This window comes from Solanum stenotomum, chromosome 5 (assembly GCF_019186545.1).
Source record: "Solanum stenotomum isolate F172 chromosome 5, ASM1918654v1, whole genome shotgun sequence".
Classification (NCBI taxonomy): domain Eukaryota; kingdom Viridiplantae; phylum Streptophyta; class Magnoliopsida; order Solanales; family Solanaceae; genus Solanum; species Solanum stenotomum.
The window spans coordinates 1315172-1342967 of NC_064286.1; the positions used below are offsets into that span (position 1 = coordinate 1315172).

At 29.1% G+C, this 27796-nt stretch overlaps 3 protein-coding genes across 6 annotated transcripts; 2 read left to right on the top strand and 1 right to left on the bottom strand.

The window, feature by feature from the left end:
* The first annotated feature begins 551 nt into the window (after nucleotides 1-551).
* On the top strand, nucleotides 552-1034 carry LOC125865369 (vacuolar protein sorting-associated protein 28 homolog 2-like). Its single transcript, XM_049545561.1, has one exon. It carries the CDS (start codon nucleotides 552-554, stop codon nucleotides 1032-1034), a length of 483 nt encoding a protein of 160 aa, XP_049401518.1.
* A 12473-nt stretch (nucleotides 1035-13507) lies between these two features.
* Nucleotides 13508-15996, top strand: LOC125865160 (tryptophan synthase beta chain 1-like). The gene is made up of 6 exons (XM_049545345.1): nucleotides 13508-13831; nucleotides 13909-14268; nucleotides 14677-14995; nucleotides 15102-15216; nucleotides 15499-15593; nucleotides 15701-15996. Exons 1-6 carry the CDS (start codon nucleotides 13523-13525, stop codon nucleotides 15883-15885), a joined length of 1383 nt encoding a protein of 460 aa, XP_049401302.1. The 5' UTR covers nucleotides 13508-13522; the 3' UTR covers nucleotides 15886-15996.
* Nucleotides 15997-19371: 3375 nt separating this feature from the next.
* On the bottom strand, nucleotides 19372-27123 carry LOC125865152 (homeobox-leucine zipper protein MERISTEM L1). 4 transcript variants are annotated; one of them, XM_049545334.1, is made up of 13 exons: nucleotides 26972-27123; nucleotides 26342-26470; nucleotides 25610-25879; nucleotides 25378-25495; nucleotides 24655-24843; nucleotides 23476-23898; nucleotides 23280-23381; nucleotides 22658-22858; nucleotides 22410-22578; nucleotides 21566-21837; nucleotides 21168-21263; nucleotides 19894-20262; nucleotides 19372-19669 (listed from the first exon to the last, which is right to left on the bottom strand). In XM_049545334.1, the coding sequence occupies exons 3-12, from the start codon at nucleotides 25828-25830 to the stop codon at nucleotides 19906-19908; spliced, it is 2148 nt and encodes a 715-aa protein (XP_049401291.1). In that variant the 5' UTR covers nucleotides 25831-25879; nucleotides 26342-26470; nucleotides 26972-27123; the 3' UTR covers nucleotides 19372-19669; nucleotides 19894-19905. The 4 variants fall into 4 exon arrangements, with proteins under 4 accessions (XP_049401291.1, XP_049401289.1, XP_049401293.1 ...); XM_049545332.1 differs by having other exon boundaries at nucleotides 26324-26470; XM_049545336.1 differs by lacking the exon at nucleotides 26342-26470 and having other exon boundaries at nucleotides 26972-27110.
* Nucleotides 27124-27796: the final 673 nt, after the last annotated feature.

Here is a 27796-nt window from a genome sequence, read left to right on the forward strand (position 1 = left end):
ATATAGCCAATGATTTAACAGGATTTCATATTTTGCTGTTCTCAACGATATGATGCACTTTTCAATTACATAACATGAATATATATTAGCTCCTGTAGCACCCAAGGGTGTGGCCTAGTGCTCAATGAAAGTTGGTGAGAATCATGAGGTGTCTAGTTCAAATCCCAACAGAGTCAAAAACACTAGATGATTTCTTTCCATCTGTCCTAGCCTTGGTAGATAGAGTTACTTACTTGGTACCTGTTGCTGGTAAGAGGTGACAGTTATTTGGTCTGAGGTGCACGTAAGCTGGCGTGAACACACACCGTTATCAAAATAAAATATAGTAGTATTAGCTTGTTATGAATCTTATACATCTAGGTGCTTGTATGCATGTAATTAGTATGAGATGAAATTTTAGTTACATATAGAATATGTTGGTCATCAATTGACAGGATGTAACCTAGATTTGATGTTTATGCAGTAACAAATATTAGCATCTTTGCGCGTGTCCCATTCTCTTCTCTATTCGACAAAGGTTACCTCATTCAAAACATTACCTACAAACTCTTATGGATGTTAAGTTGTGGAATGACAAGCGTGACAGGGAAATGTATGACGATGTTGCTGAGCTCTTTGCAATCATTACAGCAACGGAGAAGCTCGAGAAAGCATTTGTTCGTGACATCATTTCACCGGCTGATTATGAAACTGAATGCCAGAAACTGATTTCTCATTTCAAGATCCTATCTTTGATATTAAAGGATACTGTACCTAACATTAAACAATTTCATGATGCCTACAAAATGAACTGCTCTGCTGCCCTGAACCGACTCGTGACATCTGGAGTGCCTGCTACAATAGAGCACCGTGCTACCGCAACCTCAATGGAACTGTCGTCTTCACTCAATAAGCTTTCGACTCTTCTGCCTGCTGATGTTGATCAGAAGATAGAAATGAGAGAGTGGTTGTCAAGTCTTTTGTTGATAGTTTTGGTGTTTTTTGTCTCATTTTTTCTTGGAATCGTATTGAAGGATATGAGAAAAGGATATTAATGTGAAAAAGGTATGTGTTGCAAATAGTGACTTAGCACAAGGTTTGCAATTCTATATTTGTTGGTACAATGGAAAATAGTTACTCGTTACATGTTTAAGACAATAAGATTAAATGTTAGTTTGATACATTGTATGTTATTTTAATTTAAGACCTATAAAGATTCAAAGATCTTTATTTTCTATCATTAGCTGGTGGTCAGAAAATAGCTGGAAATTATTATTATTCCTTTTCCATAAAAGAGTCAAAATTGTTCTTAAATTATTAATTTTCAGACTTAAATTATTAATTTGATCTGAAAATATCATTGTCCTCCATAGCATATTCTAAATATGTCTCTATTATTATTTAATGGGTCATAAATTCATTTTTCAAACACATGATTTTTTTTCTTTTTAAACACATTATTTTCCTAGTGATGACTTCTTAATTAACTTATTTATCCTACTTCAATTCGGAAAAGAAGTAATCAAATATTTTTTATTTTATTAGATTTTTTTTATTGTTGTCGAAATGAAAATTAATAATGGATTCCTATCATCTAACTATATGACTTATACATATAATAATAATAATAATAATAATAATAATAATAATAATAATAATAATAATATAATCAATTAAANTGGTTGTCAAGTCTTTTGTTGATAGTTTTGGTGTTTTTTGTCTCATTTTTTCTTGGAATCATATTGAAGGATATGAGAAAAGGATATTAATGTGAAAAAAGTATGTGTTGTAAATAGTGACTTAGCACAAGGCTTGCAATTCTATATTTGTTGGTACAATGGAAAATAGTTAAGACAATAAGATTAAATGTTATTTTGATACATTGTATGTTATTTTAATTTAAGACCTATAAAGATTCAAAGATCTTTATTTTCTATCATTAGCTAGCGGTCAAAAAATAGCTGGAAATTATTATTATTCTGTTTCCATAAAAGAGTCAAAATTGTTCTTAAATTATTAATTTGATCTGAAAATATCATTGTCGTCCATAGCATATTCTAAATATGTCTCTATTGTTATTTAATGGGTCATAAATTCATTTTTTAAACACATGATTTTTTTTCTTTTTAAACACATTATTTTCCTAATGATGACTTCTTAATTAACTTATTTATCCTACTTCAATTTGGAAAAGAAGTAATCAAATATTTTTTATTTTATTAGATTTTTTTTATTGTTATCGAAATGAAAATTAATAATGGATTACTATCATCTAACTATATGACTTATATATATACTACTACTAATAATAATAATAATAATATAATCAATTAAAAGGTATATTGACTTATTCTCTTTTAATTGTTAGCCGTAGAGACATTTTTGGATCAAATTATTGATATCAAAAATATTTTTCGACAAAATGATTACTCTAGGAGCATTTTTAATCAATGCCATAGTTTAAGGTCATTTTCACTTGCGGTCATCGGCCGGTCTCCTAATGGGCCTGGACCGATCACTTAGCAGACCAGTTTTTGGAGCCCAATATAAGAAACCTTTCTTGAGCCCCCTCTAGTAAGCCCAACCCTGACCAAAGAAACTTTAATCCAAACTTCACTTAAATACGTTTTTTTTCAAAAATATTTAAGAATCTATAGACAAACGCTAGCTAAATTGTGTTGCCAAGTTTCAACATTACATAATAATCACAAAAGTGTTTCCATATTAATTAGGACCGTGGATTGGGATCACTACGATAAATAAAAGATTTTGCAGCAATTATTTAGGGACAATAATATAATTATAGTTATATTATATTTAATGATAATAATAAATATGAGCATTTATAATCAAAATTCTAGATAAATGGCGTTAAATGTTTTAGCAACTCTCGATGCAGTGACATTAACTCAATTATCGCTAAATATTTTACTTTGTTTTGTTGTAGTGGACGTCAAAGTGGAAAAATTACTATCTCTTCAAGATTGTCGATAAAATTAAAATGATATAGTTAGTATAGTCCTCCGTAAGAATATATCATACAAATTAATAATTCAAAATTTAATATTATTATAAAGTAATTAATAAAGTAAATAACATAAACTATTTAAACACGATTAAGTGATTTAATGAAGTGAAAATATTATTAATATTTAATAGTTACTTAAGCGACTATTGCTATTTCGATGTGGCCCCGAAGGCAATAAAATTTGCTTTTAAAAGATTAATATTTCAAAAAATATAGTTTTTACCTTTCTAGCTATCAAACTGTTCCACCGTGCATCAAAGATAAGAACTTAATTCACATCATAAAATTAAAAGATCTTTTTAAATTTCGTGTTGACTCAAACTTAGACGATAGAAGAAGTAAAATGAGAATAAGGTCCCTATCTTATGAGTTGGTTCTAGTGGAGACCCAACCTGGCCCACTTGACAACTTATAATTCTACTAAATATATAAAATTCAATATTAAAAAGCCAAGGGTGATGGGAGTCAAAACTTCGTAAAAGTTCAGTAGTTAGCACAAATGACACACAACAATTTAACTTATATTAAAACGTGCAAAAAGGTGCTTCTTTCATTCGAGTGGAAAAAGGTCCAACTTATGATGGGACGGGCGGCTCAAGTACATTTATGATTTAAGGTTGAAATTAAATAAGAGTCTTAACTTTTTTTTTAAAAAAAAAGAATTATATTTTCATTTGAAGTTTGTTCTTTTAGATTTTGAGTTATAAAATTGTTAATGGTTTTTTTTATAATTATTTTTTATTAATATAATTGGGGGTCGTTTGATAGCTGATTGAAATTGTGTAAGTATTAATAAAGAGAAACTACATAATTAGACATATTTCACTATCATATATATATCAATTATTACCTATATTTTCAAAATATTACGTATTTTACCATTAATTAAGAGTTTTCTATCATATATCGAGGAAGATACACTTAGATATATGTACTTTTTCTATTATATACACTAAAATAGGGAGAGAAGCGAGCGAGATTTGTTATCTATCTAAGATTCATGACGTATCTGCATGTATTTGGTGTTATTTACATGTGTCTGGGATACCAAATATATTGGAGAATGGTGAGCGAGATGGGAGAAAGACGAGAGAAGCGAGCGAGATTTGTTATGTCTCTCAAATACATGTGAGTCCACTTAGATACAGTGTTTCTAAAACTATATATATATATATCAAGAGACATGTATCTGGACGTATCTGAACGCACCTAAATCTGGTAAGATACGTAATATTGCAAATTAGAGTATATCTAAGTAATTAGCTCCTAAACTAGTGAGATTTATGTAAATTTTCCTATTGATTATGCAAATATTAGTTGTGTAGGTATTAGTTATGCGCATATTAATTATGTTGGTATTAGTTATTCCACTTTCTACCTTGCATGCATTAGATAAATACACTCAGTCCTCTCATAACTTATACATGATAAACTAGTTACTAATGTTTTAAAATTGCAAACCAAATGTTGTATTAATTTTATAATGAATAACTTATTTTCTTACTGGCTATCAAACATTGTATAACTTATACAAAAATTAATATATAAACGCAAGTTGCCTCTTTAGTAGCCGGGTCATTTGCAATTGATGCTAATTACTGACCGATGAAATGATTCATTCAACTTTGATATCAATAATAAAGATACCCTACTTTTTATCCCTATATATGTTGATCTTTAAATTTTATCTCTTAAGGTAAATAACTTTTTTTACGAAGTATAAATACATATTTTCCCATTATATATTTCAAAACTTATGCTCCACATTCTTAATAAACTTATTTTTCGCTAGATATAAATTCAATCGCTATAAATAAAAATAAAGACCAAACTATTTAAAAGATAAAAATTTAGAAAAAACTACTTATTTGAAGAACAAATAGTACAATTTCTTCGAAATAGTCTGCTTAACTTGCCAGGGGGTGGGGGGTGGGGGGGGGGGGAGGGAAATTGACGTATTTGCATGTATCTGGTGTTGTTGTGCTATTGTGCAAACTACTTCGTACTAGTAGAGTAGTTTGCACAATGGCACAACAACAATTTAACTTACATTTAAAACGTGCAAAAAATTGCTTCTTTCATTTGATTCCTTTCAAAACCAACTGGAAAAGTGAATATAATAATAATGGCTTTATCTTCTGGTAGATGGGACATGGACAACTCAAATACATGGTCTAAGGTCAAATTAATGAGACATCTTAGTTTTTTGAGATGTAAAATTATTAATAATATTTTTATAATCACTTTTTTCTTATAGCTGATTAGAATTATATAAATATTAATAATATAAATATTAGTTATGTGTATATTAATTATGTTAGTAGTAGCTATTCTACCTTCTACCTCCATAATATAATATATTATTTCTCTTATAACTTATACATGTATAGATTATGCGATTTTCAAAATTACAAATCAAATGTCATAGTTAATTTCTAATGAGTAACTTGTTTTCTAACTAATTTCAAATGTTGTATAACTTGTACAAAAAAATACATAAATAAATTACCTCTTTACTGTTGCTAGAAAATCTCCCCCCACCCCGCTAAGATCGGCCCCTGGATAGGGAGTAGGGGACGAATAGTCAAATATAATTTTCTTGTATAAATTATGTTTCATGATATTTTTTCTTTAAAAATATACTTTATAATTAGAAATTATGATAAAACACATAGTAAAATTTAAACTCAAACTTTATTTAAATCTATTTTTTCCAATATATCTAAGAATCAATATTCTATAATTAAACGCTAGTTGAATTATTTTAACAACAATATTTCCACATTAATTAGGACCATGACTTGGAATGTCGTGGTGGAAACAATATTATCTCTTTAACATAATCGATTAAATTAACATGGTATAAAACAAAATTAGAATAATCCTCCGTAAGAGTAACACATAAAAATTAATAATGTAAATTTATCATGATTAATTAATTAATGAAGTGAAAAAATATAAATTAATTCAACATGATTAAGTAATTTAATAAAATAAAAATATTAATAATTACTCAAGTGACTATTGCCATTTTGTTGTGGTTTAGAAGGTAAAGCTTCTTTAATTTTTTTCCATGCGCAAACTTTTAAATTTAAAAATCAAAAATATCGTTCATAAAAGCAAATGAGTTCAAAGTTTAAGATTACTCGCTTTCAAGATCACTCTAGTAAATTATTCTATTACTAATCAATATTATATTAAAATTTTCTTGGTAGCAACTAGCAATAAGCCAATTAGGACATTTGTGTTTTGCGTTACCTCAAACACATCTGAGATCACCAAATGCTCGAGAATTCCTTCCTTCATACCAAACACACCCGTATTCTTTTAAATGTGGATAAGTAAGTTTACTTTTATTATTAACAAGCACGTTTATTTGATAACGGATTATACAAAAGACAAACAAAATATGCATGAAACTTATAAAGTAAGGAAAAGCTCTGAAACTTGTAATGATCATAAATAATATTTTATACTCTAATATCTGAGTGAGTATGAGAATTTTGAAATTCATAATTTTAAGAATTTATAATATTTGTGCGATTATAAAAATAAAATTGGTATAGCATGATTTGAGCTCCAGATAAAAAGTCATTTTTAAGAGAAAACCTTAATAATTTAGTTGGATAACTATTAAGTAAAATGACATACACAATATATCATTAAATATAAAGTAAAATGACATACACAATACATACAATAACATAATTGTATGCCAATTATATGTTTTGATCGGAATATATATTAGAACAAAAAATTGTATTCAAATTAATTGTACGCAAGATATATTTCAACTGGATTGTAGGGAGAAATAACTTTTTTGTTTTTTTATAATTTTATATATTTTTTGAAGAATGATTCTTATTTTTATACATAGAAGATTTGAATAAATCATTTTATTTCATTCAAATCGTAAAAGCAAAAGAAGTCGAAAAATTAAAGAAGATGAAACCTAGTACAATTTCAATGAATTATTAATATTTCCTTTTTTAAACGTGCAAAATGTGCATCTTTGTTTAATGGCTTCTAGATAATCTTTTCATGCAGTGGCGGAGTTAGGATTTTTAATAATGGCTTCAAAAATCTGAAGAACTAACACACGAACTAAGTTCGTGTATGATATCTGTGTACATCTAGATGCTTGTATGGATGTCGTTAGGCAAATAAAAAATTTTGCGACAATTATTTAGCGATAATAATATAATTGTCGTTATATTATATTAACGATAATAATAAATATGAGCATTTATAACCAATACTCTAGATAAATATCACTAAATGCTTTAACGATATAGTGACATTAACTCAATTATCACTAAATATTTTTGCGTTAACCAATATTGCCACTAAATATTTGTCTGGTTGTAGTGGACGTCAAAGTGGAAACACTAATAGTTACTTAAGCGACAATTGTCATTTCGATGTGGCCCTGAAGGCAATAAAATTTGCTTTTAAAAGAGTAATATTTCAAAAAATATAGTTTTTACCTTGCGACCCGAACCAAAGATAAGAATTTAATTTACATCACAAAATTCCGACAATGCAGACATCCTACTTTTTGTTTCTATACTGATTTTTTAATTTTATCTCTTAAGGTAAATAACTTTTTTATTAGGTATATATATATATTTGCATCATAATAGCATAAAATTTATGTTCCACACTTTTAAAAAACTTATATTTCTACTAAATATATAAATTCAATTGCTTATAAGTAAAAATAAAAATCCAAGGGGGTTGGGGGAGGGGGGGGGGGGGGGGGGGGGGATTTCGTACAAGTTCAGTAGTTTGCACAAATGACACTCAACAATTTAACTTATATTTAAAACGTACAAAAAAAAGGTGCTTCTTTCATTTGATTCCTTACAAATCCAAGTGGAAAAAGTTTCAACTTTTTTGATGATTTGATTGTAACATACCTTGTGTAAATGGGATAGGGCGGCTTAATTACAGGGTCGTTTGATAGAGTGTATAAAAATAATATTTTATAGAGTGTATTAGTAATACTTGTATTAGTTATACATAGATTATTTCTTATGCATTATTTGGTTTGGTGTATTAAAAATAACATGCATTGTACAAAAATATCCTCCACAATTGTGATGAATAAGATGTAAAATGAATTTTGAAGAGTAATTGTGTCTTTAAAATGCTAATACATTCATTAAATTTGAAAAGGCTAATGCATGCATTAATTTTATTAATATACTCTACCAAACGACCCGTATATATGGTCTAAGGCCAAAATCAAATGAGAGGTCTTAACTTTTAGAAAAAAAGAATTATATTTTCATTTGAAGTCTGTATTTTAGCTTTTGAGATTGTAAAGTTGTTAATATTTTTTTTATAATCACTTTCTATTAATATAATTGGGAGTCGTTTGGTAGCTGATTAGAATTATGCAAGTATTAATAAGGAGAAACTAGTTGCTAGATAATTAGACATATTTTACTACCATATATACTAATTATTACTTATACTTTCATAACATCATGTATTTTACCATTAATTAAGAATTTCCTATCATATATTGAGGAAGATACACTTAGATACATGTACTTCTGCTATCAGATACACTAAAATAGGGAAAGAGGCGGGTGAGATTTGTTATGTATCCAGATACATGCGAATCACACTATGTACACACACTACATACATGCATGTTTCTGTATGTATTTGATGTTATTCGTATGTATCTGGAGAGTAGCGAGCAAGATGGGAAAGAAGCGGACGAGATTTTTTATGTATCCCCAATACACACGAGTCCACTTAGATACGATATTTCTAGAACAATTATATCTAATTTTGAACCTATGTATCCCGAGATACATGTATCTAGACACATCAAAATCTAGTGAGATACGTAATGTTGCAAATTAGAGTGTATCTAAGTATTAGCTCCTAAACTAGTGAGATTTATGTAAGTTTCCCTAATAATAATGCAAATATTAGTTATATATGTATTAGTTATATGTACATATTAATTATGTGGATATTAGTTATTCCACCTTCTACCCGCATAAGGTAATACACCCAGTTCTCCCATAACTTATACATATACTTTTTATGCATGCTTTAAAATTGCAAACCAAATGCCGTATTAATTTTGTAATGAATAACTTATTTTCTAACTAGCTATCAAATATCATATAACTTATACAAAAATTAATATATAAACACAAGCCGCCTCTTTACTAGCCGGGTCATTTGCAATTGATGCTAATTGTTGACAGGTGGAATGATTCATTCAACTTCCTCTTTACTAGCCGGGTCATTTGCAATTGATGCTAATTGTTGACAGGTGGAATGATTCAATCAACTTCGATATCAACAATGAAGACACCCTAGTACAATTTCAATGAATTATTAATATTTCCTTTTTTTAAACGTGCAAAATGTACATCATGGCTTCTAGATGATATTTCCATGTTTGGTTCCTTCTACAAATTGTGTGGTCAAGTTTCAACATTATATAAATTTTAAGAAAACATTTTAGGAACATTGATTGGGACCTCGATATGGAAGTGTTCATTATCTTTTCAAGATATATTTTATAAAATTAAAACGATATATAGAGAAAAATTAGTATAATCCTCTATGACAATGATATAAACAAATTAATAAGGATATTCATATACATAGATGGAAAAATTTGTTGTTTATTCTTTTGAACTGGTATACACAGATTATATCCTAATCATAATGATCGTATATACATACATAAATTATACATTTGCTGACTATTTTTAATTTAATCAATTAGGTGGATGATTATTTTGATTAATTCTTCAATTAATTGATTAACAATCCAAATTAAAATTTCTTCTTTGAAATTAGTGGTGATAATTGGGCGGGTAGGTCAAATTTGGATGGGTCATAATGAATTAAGAACCAACCTAATTCAAATTTGCTTGGATCACAATGGGTCAAGTGGTGGGCCATATACACATATATCTGAATAAAAGTTCATGAATATGAGTTAAGAAATCTAAATTATACTGAATTGTCAAAAAGAAGAGGAAGAATTTTAATTTTTCTAATTTTTTTAGGAGTTGTGATATTTCATATCTTCTAAAGTTGTTACAAGCTTGGTTTTCTCCTTAACTTTAATGTCAAATTATACTGAATCGTCAAAAACAAGAGGAAGAATTTTAATTTTTCTGATTTTTTTAGGAGTTGTGATATTTCGTATCTTCTAAAGTTGTTACAAGCTTGGTTTTCTCCTTAACTTTAATGTCTTTCAGTTATGGTAAGGAACATAATATTACAAACTAGCGTGAATCTAAGTAATTAACTCCTAAAATAGTGAATTTGTGTAAGTTACCCAATTTTTAATGATTTGAAATAGGTTGGACTAAAATGAGTTAAGTTAATAAATGGGCAGAACAGATTGATAATCCACCCAAACTTAAATAGATGAAATAAATTGAATTTGATTTTGACATGCCTAATTAAAATAAATTAATAATAGCATTTACCGCCTCATGTGACGTTTTCGCTAGTAAAAGTATAAACACAAAAATTAGATAACGAAATAAAAGATAAACAAGTTTAGTTGTAAAAAATTAGATAACGAAATAAAAGATAAACAAGTTTAGTTATAAATAATAGTGGTCATAAAATGCTGGCAGAAAGGTTCCACTGAACGTTGGAATTGGGCAGCATGTTCATTTGCCGTTGGATGCATTTGTTACACTCTCTTTATTTTCATTATTTACTCTTCCATTAAAGCCATTTATCTTCACTATTTACTACCCATTATCTTCCTATCAATTGGTAGGAAGACTTCCTCAACTATAAATAGTGATAGTCTTCATTTGGTTTGGTATATACTACACACAAGAAAAATATAGAGTGAAAGAGTTAGTCAAAAAAAAAAAAGGAGAGTTCTTATTAGTTGAAGGAAGGTGTTCTTTTGGTGGAACTTTGAACTCAACTCTTGTCCAGGGTTGTTGAGTTATATATTGTTAATAGGTTGTTGTATCCTGGAGCGGACAAGTCAAGAAGGACTACTGCTGGACCGGTGAAAACATTTGTTGCAGTGGGCTTGAATCTCCTTAAAGAGAGCGAGATATCCGTGCCTCAGCCTGAAGATATTTATTTCTTCATTTTTTATTTTCAATTGTAATTTTGTATTTTTGTTATCTTGTAAATTTTTCACTAACACTCCTTAACTTTAATGTCTTTCAGTTATGGTTAGGAACATAATATTACAAACTAGCGTAAATCTAAATAATTAACTCCTAAAATAGTGAATTTGTGTAAGTTACCCAATTTTTAATGATTTGAAATAGGTTGGACTAAAATGAGTTAAGTTAATAAATGGGTAGAACAGATTGATAATCCACCCAAACTTAAATAAGATGAAATGAGTTGAATTTGATTTTGACACACCTAATTAATATAAATCAATAATAGCATTTACCGCCTCATGTGACTTTTTCGCTAGTAAAAGTATAAACACAAAAATTAGATAACGAAATAAAAGATAAACAAGTTTAGTTGTAAAAAATTAGAGTACTTGTACTTTTAAAATGTTGATAAATTTAGTTTTATTGTAAAAGGCATGCGTATTGATAACGAAATAAAAGATAAACAAGATTAATATTCATTTGTTTCAATTCATGTGAATTTTTTTAATTAATTATTGAATTCAATAAAGAAATAAAGATTATTAAAATTTAATCATCATGAATACTTTATAATATTTTTATCTATAATTAAGATTTTTAAAATATAATTTTAAATATTTCATGATATTTATGTGACTATCAAAACTTTTTTAAAAAAATTAAGTCAAATTAGCTATAATTTTCTTGGAACAAAAACATTAACTCACATACATAGAATAGTCAAAGAAAATATCATCACATAAAACAAGAAGGAAAAGAGGTTATTTAAGCAATCGTACCATATTATTTTTTTGATGTTTTCCAACCTTAAAACAAGCCATGCATTTAGACAAAGATATAAATGGAGGGTTGTTAAAAATCACACCCCTCCCCCCCCTCTCTCACCATCTCACTAATCTAACACTGTGTATGAATTCAATAAAGAAATGAAGACTTTTAAAATTTAATTATCATAAACATGCTATAATATTTGTAGCTACAATTAAAAATTTTAAAATATAATTTTAAATATTTCTTAATATTTTTGTGACGATTAAAACTTCTCATTAGAGATCAAATAAAAAAATTAAGTCAAATTAGCTATCATTTTCTTAGAACAAAATAATGAAAAGTATTATTTCACATAAATAGAATAGTCAAAGAAAATATCATCTACATAAAATAGATAGTCAAAGTAAAAGAGAAGGAAATGAGGTTACTTAAGCAATTGCAACATATTATATTTTTGATGTTTTCCAACCTTAAAACAAGTCATGCATTTAGACAAAAAGATATAAATGGAGGGTTGTTAAAAATCACCCCCCCCCCCCCTAACCCACTCCCTCTCTCTATCTCTATCTCTTTTTTTTTTCCTTATATTCATAATTATATAAACATATAATGACCACAAATGGAGGCTATCAAACTTTTGAATAATATCCTTTTGTTTTTTTACCACAAATGTTTCGTGGTTTTTTTTTATAAATATTTTGAATTTTAATTATTATGGATTTTTAGTAACTTTTACATAATTTTTTAATATGATTTTTTTAATTAAAAATTATGTTTAAATTCATAATGATCAAAATTAAGAACTTAGACTCTCAAAATTCAAAAAAAAGTGCCACATATATCATCAGGACTAAGAAAATATTTTAAACACTCATTACATTTTTGTATTTATAAAACTTCTTATAAAGAGTAAAATGAGAAGTTTAAATTAAATTATTCTCAAATTAAAAAAAGCAAATATCATTATTTTATGAATATTAAAAAAAATATTGTCGCATAAACTTGAGCAATAGAGGTGGTCTCTATTAATCAAAATAACAACTTACCATCTCACTAACAAGTATTGTGGTAGGACAGATAAGATCCCTTTATTCATTATATCGAAAATAATTTTTAGTGGTAATTAATTAACTTTACAATAGATTAATTACCGCTAGATATGTTTTTAAATGCAACTAACACTCCTTGTATATGTCCCTAAAGCTAATAGCAACATTAGATCCAATCACAATTAACTAATTAATACCAGTAAAGATTTTAACACTCTTTGTTAATGTGCATATTTATTATTGCTAAAAAATATTTTAGATTTTAGATTCGAGACGAATGTTTTCTCCTTAATTGGGCCTTATGGAGCGTGAACTCAAATTAATGAATAGAGCTTCAATATGTATACGGAACAACTAATGAAAAACCCAACAAAATAAACACAACCAACCATCTCATGAAATGAGGCTCTATATAAGTAAGTATATCCTATTCCCAATTTCATGCAACCCTCTACATAAACAACTAACCTTGTTGGTCCCCAATTCCTATATATTTTCAAAAGATTTATACACCTGCGATAACAACCTAGCATTTTTTTTTTGTGTGTGTAAGACAAGACATTATGGCATGTAATATTAATGTTGAATCTATTCTTGGACAAGGAATTTTTTCTACTACATCAAGCAAGAAGTTGCAAGCCTTCCCATCTCATAACTACAAACCCAATGTTATTTCTTGTGTAGCTATTGGCCCAACTCATAAAGTTCCCCAATTACCATGGAAGTTAGTTTTCCATGAAAAAGAGAGACCATTATTAAGCAATGAAAAATTTGGTATTTATGGTGGAAAATTTGTCCCTGAGACACTAATATCTCCTTTAACAAAGCTTGATTATGAATTCAACTCCGCTTTGCGCGACCCTCAATTTCAGGTTTGTTAAAATGAAAAGTTTAAAGTTAAATTTGTGATTGTTTCTTTCGTTTTAATTTGTTTGTCTGATTTTGTCAGATGGATCTTCAAGTAGCATTAAAGGACTATGTTGGTCGTGAAACTCCTTTATACTTTGCCCAAAGACTCACAGATTATTACAAGAGCCTTAATAAAGGGATAGGACCAGACATATATCTAAAAAGGGAAGATCTAAACCATGGTGGTGCACACAAAATCAACAACGCTATTGCACAAGCTATGTTGGCTAAACGCATGGGTTGCAAAAACGTAGTGGCGTCCACCGGTGCTGGACAGCACGGTGTCGCCACGGCGGCTGCTTGTGCAAAACTCTCATTGGAGTGCACAATATTCATGGGAACCTTAGATATGGAGAGACAACCTTCCAATGTACTCTTGATGAACCATCTTGGTGCAAAGGTACATCCTTTTTTTCACTAATCAAAATTATAAAACTTTTTGAAGTTAGATGTCTACATTAAAGCTAAGTCACACATAATAAACATGTGCTCTTTCTAACACTTCAACATAATTGTGTGAATTTAAATCATTTTACTAAGGTTAAAATGAAAAGTTTATAAAGTTAATTATTTCAGGGAAAAGTATCATTCTTTTATAGACAAAATAAAAAGAATAGCACACGTGCTACATAAAATATATGTTTCTTGGACTCTTAAAAAATGTTAACGTGTGCGCGTATGATCCTTCAAAGATAATGCATTTTTGTCGAATCCAATAAAAATGAGACAACATTTTGCACACGATTTTTTTGGATTCAAATTTCACCGCGATAGATGAAGTAAAAGTTATTATTGAATACTCATGCAGGTGAAATCTGTCGAAGGAAATTTCAAAGATGCAATGTCAGAGGGTATTAGAAATTGGGTTAATGATTTGGAAAGAAGCTATTTCTTAGCAGGTGCAGCCATAGGACCTCACCCATGTCCAACCATGGTTCGTGAATTCCAATCAATAATTGGAAAAGAGACTAGGAAACAAGCCATGGACAAATGGGGTGGCAAACCACATGTGTTGGTGGCTTGTGTTGGGAGTGGCTCTAATGCATTGGGATTGTTTCATGAATTTATACAAGATGAAGATGTGAGACTAATAGGAGTTGAGGCCGGTGGGACCGGTCTTGATTCAGGTAACGAATCTATTGTAATGATTATGAATTCATGTAAATATAATACTAATTAATTTTTATCTAGACTAACTTGAAATAATTATAAATTCTGAATCTATCACGACAGGTAAACACTCAGCAACTATGGCTAGGGGTGAAGTTGGAGTGTACCATGGTGCGATGAGCTATTTATTACAAGACGAAGAAGGCCAAATAATTGGACCACATTCCATAGGTGTGGGGTAAGTTTTCACTTTCAATCTTAAATATTTCAATGTCATTTTTCATCGACGAATTTCAATCACATATAAATGATCGATCAAAAAGATATCAACCACCTTGGATTATTTATAAGATAATATATAGTAATAAATAAATAAATAAACATTGACAACATGATAAAAATGACAACACACAAGCTATGACGTGTCAAATTACATATAAAAAAAATATTTAAATTATCAAGGTGTGTATGATTTAAATAACATTATTAATTTTAAGCAAAATATTGTTTGACCATGCAGATTAGAATATCCAGGTGTTAGTCCAGAGCTTAGCTATTTGAAAGATATTGGGCGTGCTGAGTTTTCTACCGTAACAGATGAAGAAGCTATAATAGGTAATTAAATTATCTTAAATAAGTATTTTTTTTTATAAAGAATTTAATTTATGTATATTGATAATATAAATTTATAAAGTAACATTTATTTCTTGTTTGTGTTGCAGCATATAAACGATTGTGCAGACTAGAAGGGATATTTCCAGCCTTAGAATCTTCTCATGCTCTTGCATTTCTAGACAAACTTTGTTCTACTTTAAAGGATGGTGAAAAAGTGATTGTTAATTTAAGCGGTCGCGGAGATAAGGATGCTGAGGCGGTCTTCAATCATACAGTACCAAAACATGAATGAAAAAAGAAATTTTAGATTTTTTTAGGTTAGAATTTATAAGTAAAATAACTTATTTCCTTTTATGTTAATACTCGTTAGTTCTCTATGTATAAATAATAAGTGATGTGATGTAGGCCTCTAAGTTGATTGAATGCAAATTAAAATTATAGTACAATAATAAGTTTAACACTCACTTTTGATTCTATCATCATATGATAAATTTAATGACATAATTTCAAGGGTTAGGAATGAAAGATGGAACTAGTCATACACATGGAATTTCAAGAGTCATAATCTAATATATCCTTCCATTATATGCCAAACATATACCTAACCTTTTTAATTTGTTCCTAAATTTTATTTTGATACTCCAACTCAATATTATTTCATTTAACCCTACAATTCAATTTCTAATATATCATTTAAACACAAAATATTGACTAGATAAATTAATGAGATTATTAATTTTGTTGATGCCACATAAATTGAAAACAAGTAATATATTCACAGTAACATAAACTTGATTTTATATTAACTAGTGTTACTAATCGATCTCAACAATAAATTTTGTAATCAATTGAGTATAGATAATAATATATGTTCTTATATTGCTTAAAGATGATAAATTGATACCCTTAATGTAAATGCCAAGTAAATTTGGATGACTTGAAGAAAATACAATACATGATGTTATTTGATTAGTTTTTTTTTTTACCTTTTTAATATTTATCTAACACGCGTTGGACACTTAAACTATAGGTAAAACTTTTTATATTTAAATGGTACATAAAAATTAGAGTTGGTGGATTAAAATGTCAAACTAAACGTTAAGGCAAATTAAAAATGTTGTGTATGTATTTGACCTAAGCTCATATATCCATAATAAAATTTAGTCTATATCATTAGTACATAAAGTGATTCATGATCATACATACATTGTATATCATTAGTTGATGTGATAACAGAGTTTGAATTTGTAAATTACAATAGTCAACTTGCATTCAAAAAATTTATCCTGCCCTTTCTTCAGTCATAAAATTAACATGTCTAGTTGATTTCTTAGGTCTTCAACATTATTTTATGGTTCACAAATCACTATCTTATCCTTTTTTGGGAAAACATTAGATGACACGATACCTGTTTTTCAAAATGACAATGACCAAAAAAATATATGAGTATGTACAATCACCACTTTATATAAATGTGGTTAAAGAAATTAAAAAAAATTAAAATATTAATATTATTAAATTTTAACATGGTGATTTAAATATAATTAAAAAATCAATTCAAATAAATTAAAAAAATATTCCGCAAATAAATACATAAAATAAAATAAAAAATTTATCGTAAAGAAATAAAGAATAAGAATTTTTTTGTTTTATTTTTAATAATAAGAATAAGAATTGTAAGATTTTTATTCTTTATTTTTACACAATATTTTTTTATGAAGCATCACAACTTGGTGTAGAAGGTGACACATACTTGAAGAAATTGCAAATTTTAGTGGTGATCACCTAAATGAATGTCTTGCAAATAATGACTCATGTGTAGAGCCTATGGGCTAGGCCCGTTGGGTTCGCCTGACCTAATTCGTGATTTGATAGGACTGCTACGATTTTTGGAGCCCATTTAAAAAAATGGCTTTTTAGCTCGGCCTAAATAAATCTGCTGATTTGTGGGGCTTGAGAAATATTGATAGGGTCGGCCCGTGGGCCAAATAAAAATTAATAATAAAATAGAGTTTTAAAAATAACAAGAGCCTAAACTCAAAATCTGTTTAAAGTTTGAAATATTACAATTTAAATACAAATTATGTTTATAAATTATGAAATACATAAAATAAAAATTCCCTAAAATTTCTAGAGATTCATTACATAGGTCATAGCCTATGGAATATTGTCATAGTTTTTGTATTTTTTTTATGATCATTGGAAAACAATTAGGTTAATATTTCTATTTAGCTATTTATGCTTTTACTTTGAAATCAAACTTAATAATTATTATAAATATAATTTTATTTGTGTATTTGATTAGCAAGTAGTAACACTAACACCATGTAATATTGCCTTGTCGATATTTATGATAATATTTTAAAATTATAATTTAATTAAAAAAATTATGAAAAAAAATATATTTTTTAAAAAAGAGGGTAGGCCCGACAAAGCCCGTAGCCCACATACTTGTGGGTTGGGCCGACCATTTTCTGGTCTACACAAAAAATGAGCTTGCCCGATCTGGCCTGTCAAATTTCAAAGCCTGTATTAGTCCGAATGAAATGGGCCAGCCCATATTGATAGGTCTACTCATGAGATGAAGCTAGAATTATTAAAGAAACATTGAAGTATCCATACCACAAGAGTTTAGCAAGTTGCAAGGATAAAAGCTTCATCAATAACTTTAAAGGAATTAATGGATGGGGAAAAAACACTTTACAAGAATTGGCAAATATGGACTACTCTATAACAAAGGAGATACATCAACATGAATTGGCTCATGTTTTGAGGTAAATTAATTGAATTTTACTTCCATATATTGACGATGATTAATTCATTTATTTTTATATTATCAGATCATCCAAAATTAAGATTTTAAGTACTTATAATAATAAGGAATGAATCTTTCGATCAAAAATGTTCCTTCAACCCTTTTCACTCAAGCTGTTAATAGGTATTTTATATGAGCTTTTATTTTATAGATGTTGGTGTAGTTTTTTTAATGTTATTGGTCCACCTAAAATATGTTTATAAATAATCATCATAATAAAATAAAGTAATTCGATTAGATTATTAATTTCAGATGGGAATCGACTGCCATGATGGACTTAGCAGTATACATGAGGTCACCTAATAAGGCTCTTTATGATACAATTGATTCCATTGGCTACAATATCTACAAAATTTATGGACAACATCCCACTGAAAATTTGCGCAATACATGCTTTTTTGCATTGAATACGACTTGCTCTATGACTTCTTTAGTAAGAATTATATTAGTTAAATCGAATCTGAATAAGATAAAAATATTTGAAGGAATAGAAAAAAAGAGAATTCTAAAAGCTAAAAGTCTAAAAAATTAGATTGTCAGACTCGGAGATAACACTAAGATCTCTGTCTTTTTTCTAAAAGTCTCCGCTCATTACTTATACATAAATAAATTGCTAGAGAACATGTGATTAATCTAATAGGTATAAATATGACTTTTAAAATACAAAAACAAATAGGAACCCGAAAATTGAATGACAAGATTAAATCTGACATTTTTTCCATACTTAAAAAAGGAGGCAAGTATGTTACGGGAAAATATGTTATAGAGAAAATACGTTATTTTTGTCAACCAAACATAAACATATATTTTCTTATATATAATTAAGACAAAAGATAAGATGCAATAGTAATTAAGTCTCAATCTCAAATAATCAATTATATAAATTATCACACCTCATATTATTTTATTTAAGCTCATAAAAATTTAACCACAGAAAAGATTTTGAACATATATATTCGACAGAAATTTAAATAACATCTAGAAATTTATAATACTTCACAATTTATCACAAAAGTTAATTGTTGGAGAAAAGACCTTCTCCACAAGTAAAAGAGAAACCAAAACATTTTTTTTTAAAGAAAAGAAAAAACTAGATTTAACTAATGGGAATTCAAAGAAATAAAAGAAGGAATTTGTTTACATCAAAATAATTAATTGAAGTCAATACCCGAACCTAGTTACTTGAGGTGCGTTCTTGACTTCTTCCCTTTTTCCACAACTACAAATATATGTAAACTCATCCTTCTTTTTCTTTTTCCTCCTACAAATTATAAAATAAAAACACAAAATAGTTAGTTGAGAATATTAATTAATGAATATAAAATGATGAAACAATCACATAATTCAATAGTATATGCATACATGTGTGGGTATAAAACTTTTGACCTTAACACGTCATAAAATTCATGTGGTATAAATATTTTTCATTAGAGATGAAATGAAAAATGCGTCAAATAAATTGAAATAGAGAGACGAGCATCTTACCTTAGATTTAGGCTAGGCGTTTTCGCACGTTATGGAAGCTTTGATCCTTTCAACAGTACACTTGATTAGGCTATTAACAGTTGCAACTGATCCAAGAGAAAGTTTTGCTGTTGGGACAGAATCAACTAGTATCTGAAATGCAACGGTCAATAACGATCCACCAGCAGCATTACTATTCTCAGCATTACTAGAGCCGTCAGGGAGTATTGCAAAACCCGAAGGCAAAAGAGCCACATAGTCGGGATCACCACCACTTAACACCACATTCATCGCAGCAATATCAACCGGAGCGTAAATAACATAGGATCCTGTGGTGTCTAGGCAGCTCTCTTGGAGTATCAACATATTATTCTGGCTTGAATTTCCACTCTACAAAATGAAATTCACAACAAGTTCTGATCGACGATATGATTCTCATAGTCAATGGATGCTTCATTTAAGTGAGTCATTAAAACATCTTTAGAAAATATTGGACCGCATGAAGNAGCCACATAGTCGGGATCACCACCACTTAACACCACATTCATCGCAGCAATATCAACCGGAGCGTAAATAACATAGGATCCTGTGCTGTCTAGGCAGCTCTCTTGGAGTATCAACATATTATTCTGGCTTGAATTTCCACTCTACAAAAAGAAATTCACAACAAGTTCTGATCGACGATATGATTCTCATAGTCAATGGCACTCCATTAAACTATATAATGTGAGTCATTAAAACATCTTTAGAAAATATTGGACCGCATGAAGTGAATGTACTTGTAACAATGACTAATCTTGACTATTTAGTGTTTATGATGCTCAGATCCTTTGAAAATAAAATCTTATCAGGTGCATAATTGAATCAACCAAAAATAAGAACATTACACTTGATTAGACTATTAACAGTTGCAACCGATATGAATTCAATAATAATTAAAGAATCTGAGCAACATAGTCAGTAACATATATATTCTTCTTACATTGTACCCATTCAAATGGGCTAATTTCATATGAATGTACTAACATGACTAATCTTGACTATTAGTGTTTATGATGCTCAGATTCTTTGAAAATGTGTGTTGGATCCTCTATAAATAGTGAAATTTTAAAAGATCCTATACGAATATGATAATATTTTAAAAAAATCTAAGCAACATAATTATTCTTGATCTACATGTATTCTAAGAGATTCTAAGTCTGTCCAAACCAAAATATTAGCCATTTCATATGATTATTTTTTCTGATAATGAGAAGATTTTAATGTAAAATTGACGAACATAATAGAGAACTTACATTAACGCGCAGTAGTGAGACACTGTTACCAGAATCACGACCATTTGCAATATGTGCCATTTCTTGAACTAGGCCACCATTTGAAAGAATATCCCACTGCAAATATAAAATGGATGGTCAAAATCTGTTAAGAATATAACTAAATAATAAACACATTTTAACATGATATCAGAGCAGACAGAGGTTCTGATATCGAATCTCACCATCACCCAACTTAAAAAGAATTTATGCATGTTTGGCTCATAAAAAAGAATCAGGGCCACACGTGAGGGGACATTTATATGGAACCAATCTTTCATAACGTTATATGTTCTTTTTAACAACATTTCACTATAGCGATAAATAAATTATCGAAACAAACGACGTTGTTACTGAAAGATTTGGCAACAAAGATTTACCTCATTTCTAGAATTTTCATCCCTAAGAAAGTCAAAGACTCTCTTAGTTGGAACTGGCATCCAAAATGAAGTTGCTGCACTTAGCACAATACCAGGAGGCCTGCCTGGATCATCAATGCTTTTTCTAGTCATAACTCTAACATCATCAGCACCACTTCCAGATAATGTTGTCCATGTATGGGCAGTTGATGCACCAACTCCAGCACAAAAACTCATCACCATCCTCTCAGCAAGTTTTAACATACTTTTTCTACCTTCTGGACTTGTAATAACTACATTAAAATATTAAATATAGGAATAATTAATATGTTGTTGAGGCAGATTCAAGATTTGAGCACGACTAGGGCACTACTATCTATACTATGACAATTGAAAGTCAAACGCCATTAAAAAAAAAAATGCAATTTATTGTTTGTAGCCTAATAGGAACAATGACTAGATGACCTAATTCAACAAATATGTCTGAGGGATCCGTTTTAAATATATGATAGTTCGTCAAGATAAATATAATTCCCTATAATAACTGCTTAGAAAGACTCAAAAAAAGGAATAATTACTTTTTTTTTTGGAAAAACATAGGTAGACATAAAATTTGAACAAAATGGGAGCACCACTATCTTTAGTATGCCAATTGAAATAATGATAAGTCAAACGCCATTATAAAAAACAAACTATTGTAGCCTAAGGGGAACGATGACTAGATGCACCAATTCAACAAATATGTTTGAGGGATCATTTTAAAATGTATATATGATAGTTCTTCAAAATATAAACAAATATATACGGAGTTTGTTTCAAGGTTAATGGGTGCTATTCACCCACTCCTACACACACACATACTTACCATCTCCAGTTGGGATGTTACTGGCCATTACACTTGCAAGTCGTTCACATTGTCTTTCTAATGTTGCAACCCATCTTTTTGCACCAAATGCTAGACCTGAATCAACAAGAGGTCTATAGATGTTGTTGACAGCTCTATCATCCACCTCAACATGTTCAATCCACGTAACCTATAATGAAAAATTAATAAATTAACTAAAATTGAATTTAAATCATTTTCCTACATTGTGAAATTATTAAAGACTTTACCTTGGAGTAACCATTAGGCAATTCTTGAATTACGCAACCAGATGGCCTTCTTCTACAACGTGACACTGAAGTAGACCGCAAATTTTCCAATGAAACATCAACCACTGCCCATGTTCCATCGCCATGTTGCTTACAATACCTTACAAAATAGTTTTCCCGAGTTGGAACAAGTGGTGAGGGGACTTGAAACTCCGCTGTCATCTAAAATTGAAATAAAACAACCTAACGTTACGATTGAAATAATAAAGTATCATGCAAAAAGTAATCAACTGAATTTTTCAAAAAAAAAATGATAAATTAAATAACAAATAAAAATTGCCATCACCATATAGGCAGTACCTAGGTGTTATGGGTCTGGCTTGACCTCTCATGCCCATTCCACAAAAGTTTTTAAGACAATTAAAGAGGGGATATGAACTTTACCTCCAAAATATCAAGCACATGGATCGTAAATACAATCCTCTAAACATATATATAATACGGCATTGCAATACTAAATAAAACTAATAATCACATGAATTATTTAGTGACCTACTTTTTGGTAGATTCATTGCAAAAAAAGAAATTGTCTACAAAAAATAACAAGTTTTTTGTCGTCCCAATTTATGTGAAGAGATCATACCACTTGCAAAGCTCCATTGTAGTTTCCTGCAACCCCAGTAGACAAAACTTCCAAAATCGTTGCTTTCGACACAATTCCAGTGAAAAAGTTTGTCCATTGGTTCTGCCATCATTACAATATTTATTATAAGACATTTTGTGTGTGTGACACTAATCATATATAATAATAATAAAGTTTTTGAAAGGAAAATACGTACCACGTCCATCAAAATTTCGACCAAATTAATGTAATTGATAATGACAAGAGCTGATTCCTTTGATGCTTCGGATTTTAAAGCTAGTGATTTTGGTCCAATCCCTCGAGGAAATGTTCGAGCATATTCCTCCTCGTTTAATAAAACGTTGTCATTATTATTATCAGAATTAATCCATAAGGGTTCTCCTGTTTGAGCCAATCGAATTAATTCCTCCATAGCTGCAACAGCTAATTCAATCACAATTGGTTTATCAGCATCACTTGGTCCAGAAATTGATCTAAGAAGATCACCACCAGTAGTAGTAGTTGTGAACATTTCTCCTAATTGATGACCAATATTATTGCCTCCAAGTGATGGAAGTTGAGGATAGTTAAGCATTGGTTTACCAACATATTTTGCTGCAATTCCAGATATCCTGTCAATCTACAAACATATATCATAAAAATACGTATTCAGTATAATGTATGCAGAACATACCTCTATAATAATGTTTGAGACAATTTAGAATGTCTAAACTTGGAATATATATATATATGTATATTGTAGTATTATAAGAGGAAATGATGTTATTTGAAGTTCAGAATTTTAAACATATGATACGTCTTTTAAACATGTAATATTTGTGTAGCTATAAAATCTTTTTATTGAGGATAAGATGAGAAGATCAAAATAAATTGTTTTCAAATGTAGAAAGAGATCGTTCTCGATTAGACATTCTATAAGTAAACAAATTAACATGAATTGAAATAGAAAAAGTAAAAATATATTATTTGTAGCAAATTGACGTATTATTATATTAGTAAACGCCTAACGGCCCCAACCATCCAATTAGTTACATTTAATTGGATTGGGTTAGGACTAGCTTCTTGACTAAACCAAAAGTGACTCATCAAAGTATATGGACAAAATGAATTAAAAATAGTGTAATTTTAAATATGGTCATACTTTTAATTACTCAAATAAATTTTGGATGAGTAGCTCATTTAACGACGATTTGACCGTCCCAAATTATACCTCCCCTTATTATAAAATTGTAAGAAGATATTTTTATAATTCTATTTTTGAGAAATACTTACTTCTCTAAAAAATTGGCACGTATGTGTAGAGAAGAACAAGATTCACCAATTCTAAATTTTGAATCTGTCACGGCTTAAAAGGTCTAGGATTTAGTTATTTTACCTCTTCTCTTAGACGAGCATTTTCAATCCTCAAGTGTTGTTCATCAAATGACATTTCACCTATGGCAGCAGGCCCGCCACAGTTCGGACATGTTGCAGTGGTAAGTGCTTCTTTATACCTTATGTTTTCGGCACGGAGTTTATCATTCTCATTCCTCAATTGTGTGTTTTCATGTCGTTCATGTTGAGACTACAAAAAAAAATAATTAAGAAAATACAATTAATGTCATTAAATCTGAATTATTTGCAAGATTCGATCTCTTAGTCAATTACATTGAATTTAGACATTTAAAGGTAATCTAAAATTTAATACGTTATCTACCAAAAAGGAGGGAAAATACAGCTTATTTAGATGGTTGTTACATATCATTTCATAATGTAACATATTAAATTTAATAATTTATTGTGATGAATATAATAAATTGTACTATCATTCACATTAGCAATTTAAAAGATAAATCTATAATATTATAAAGAAAATTAGAGTATATATAGAGAAAAATTATATATAGTATAAAGGATTAAAAAATATAATTTTAAATAACTAAGAAAACAAGATTATAAGGGAAAAAAAGATAGGAACAAATGTGACTACACCACATCAGATCAATCGTTACATAAAACAAGACTTTTCATGATCACATAACAATGAATATAAACGAAACAATACACTAAAATTTAAGTAACAATCAGCACAAAAAATACAAATAGAAAGTCATATTACCTTCATTTGAGTACGTTTGTTTTGGAACCAAAACTTGACTTGCAAAGGCTCTAACCCTAATCTTTTCCCCAAGTCTTTTCTTTGTTTATCATCAGGATGTGGACACTCTTTAAAAAACCTATCAAATGATTAATTGGAGTACAAAATTATAACTAGATCAATAATGTCACAAAACTATTGTTATGTCCATATGAATTATACATATTGAACAAATGAATGAATGAATACTTACGACTCTAATTCTTGAATTTGATGTTGTGTATGTCGATGATACTGCTTCTTCTTGGGACGTTTATTAGGATCTTGATCGTCTCCAGACGCGCCTTCCATGATATCAGTACCCGATTTGGTCTCAAATTCATCGTCTCGAATTAAATCGAACTCATTTTCGGGTGTTTTACGGGTCATATCAAGCAAAAAATTGTGGCTATCGAACATATTGTGCTGAAACATCTTGAATATTTTTTTCTCCTTCTTGCAAAGTTAATTATTGACTTTTAATCTGTCCCAAAAAAAAATGCAAAAGAAGAAAAAAATTTAAAAAATACACAAAGAAATTCATTTCCGTGTAAATTAAACATCCAAATAAAAAAAAGTAATAGTAGACAATTTTCAATAAGATTTGATTCTTGAATAAAAATTTATTTCATCTACATGCATATAATTATGACATGATTAAAAACATAAAATGATATCAAAAAGTGCAAAATAATAATAAAATTGAATAATTCAACTTGAAAGGTCTTTATTAGTACCTAATAACTCAAGATCCAAACAGATCTTGAGAATTGGAGAGATAAGAACGAACAGATCTTTTATCTTTTCTTTTATTACTTTCTAGGCAAAGAACAAACAACGAGAATTGAACTTACATCTATTGTATAATAAGTATTTTTTTGCATAAACATTAGATGTTAAAATATATTACGACTTACTTACTGAATACATGTTACCTCCTACGTACGATGAATTTCACTGCTTGCCAAAAACTTCATGGTGATAGAGTTTTCACCACTTATAACATATATGACATAAGCCCTTCAAGCCATAGAAACAATTTCTCTCTCCTTTGTTTCTATATATGTCGATATCTCTGTTTGTTTGGTAAGAAGTTTTGTTAGGGCATAGAGTTTTTATAGAATCTCTAAAGGGATAAAAATAATGTAAAAAAACGTTTTAGAAGTCAAACAAAAAAAAAAGACTGAAACTAGAAAAAATTAGCAAAAAAAACAAAGATAGAGTTGACATAGTGTGAACTCAAAAACTATTTATTTTTTTCAAAACTTAGGTACTTGTATATGATAAAACTTAGTTTTCACTGGCATTTCTATTTCTGCAAAATATAACGGAAAATAAAAAGGTAAGTCAAATAGAAAAGAATACAAGTGAATTTACTACTACTACCTATTTTACTCGAACTCTGCAAAACTGATGTTACATCTATGTCGGATCCTTCAAAATATATACTGTTTTTGAAAGATCTAATAACATTTTTAGAAAATTCAAGCAACATAGACGACGACTACTACTACACTTACTAGCTAGTAAATAAAATTTAGAAATTCAAGAGGATGATAGTATATGTTTGACTTACATGAGTTGTAGAGATTAGAGAAGCCTTGTGACAAAAGCAAGAACACACCTTCTTCTATTTTTGTTGAAGTTATTAGGGTTTTTGAGAAAATGGTTAAATCTAAGTTTTGACAAGAAGTAGTTTTTGGAGAATGAACATGTAGAGATATATATTTTAGTTAGCTTCACTTTTCTTGTGACTAGAATTTAAGAAGAATAGTTTGAGGCTATGGATGAAAAAGAGAAAGAGAAAGAGAAAGAGAGAGAAAGAAATTAAAGTGTGAAAAGAGGAAGGTGAAGAGGTGGGAGAAGCAAAGGAGTTAATGCAAAGGGTATAGAGAGGATGAAATAGCATTTATGACTTGCTATAGAGGTGTTAATGTTGTTGTTGAAGAGAGAGAGGAGGAGGAAGGGGCGGTTGGCAACTATAATACTTTCATTTCTTTTATATCCGGTGTCTGATATTCGTATTGCTTAGCTCTTAAAAACTAAATAACTTTTTTGGTATCGTATAATTTTATATTTTGCGCATCATAATATTTTTTGGAATGAGAGTCTTGATAAAGTGCTTTGAAAATAATCTCTGACAAGATAAAATTACATACAATAGGTCCTTATGGTCAGACTTTTCCCCAGATTTTGTGCATGACAGAAGCTACCCATAATATCACAAAAAATATATTTTGCATCCTTTAAACATAAGTTTGATTGATATTGATAAAGATAAAATTAAAAATCGACTTTTTTGAAGGGCAAATTAAATCATGAAACTTAAATGATTCAAATTTGTACCGTATTTTGAAGAGAGAAGATTCATATGATAAAGCAAAAATATATTGATATCAAA

Coding starts and splice junctions, on each gene's coding strand:
- LOC125865152 (XM_049545334.1), bottom strand. CDS start 25,830: ATGTTTCAGCACAATATGTTCGATAGCCACAATTTTTTGCTTGATATG. Junction 22,579..22,657: donor TGCCTAATGGTTACTCCAAG/GTAAAGTCTTTA, acceptor TTTTCATTATAG/GTTACGTGGATTGAACATGT. Junction 21,838..22,409: donor TAACATCCCAACTGGAGATG/GTAAGTATGTGT, acceptor ATTTTAATGTAG/TTATTACAAGTCCAGAAGGT.
- LOC125865160 (XM_049545345.1), top strand. CDS start 13,523: ATGGCATGTAATATTAATGTTGAATCTATTCTTGGACAAGGAATTTTT. Junction 14,996..15,101: donor TGGGACCGGTCTTGATTCAG/GTAACGAATCTA, acceptor CTATCACGACAG/GTAAACACTCAGCAACTATG. Junction 15,217..15,498: donor CCACATTCCATAGGTGTGGG/GTAAGTTTTCAC, acceptor TTGACCATGCAG/ATTAGAATATCCAGGTGTTA.
- LOC125865369 (XM_049545561.1), top strand. CDS start 552: ATGGATGTTAAGTTGTGGAATGACAAGCGTGACAGGGAAATGTATGAC.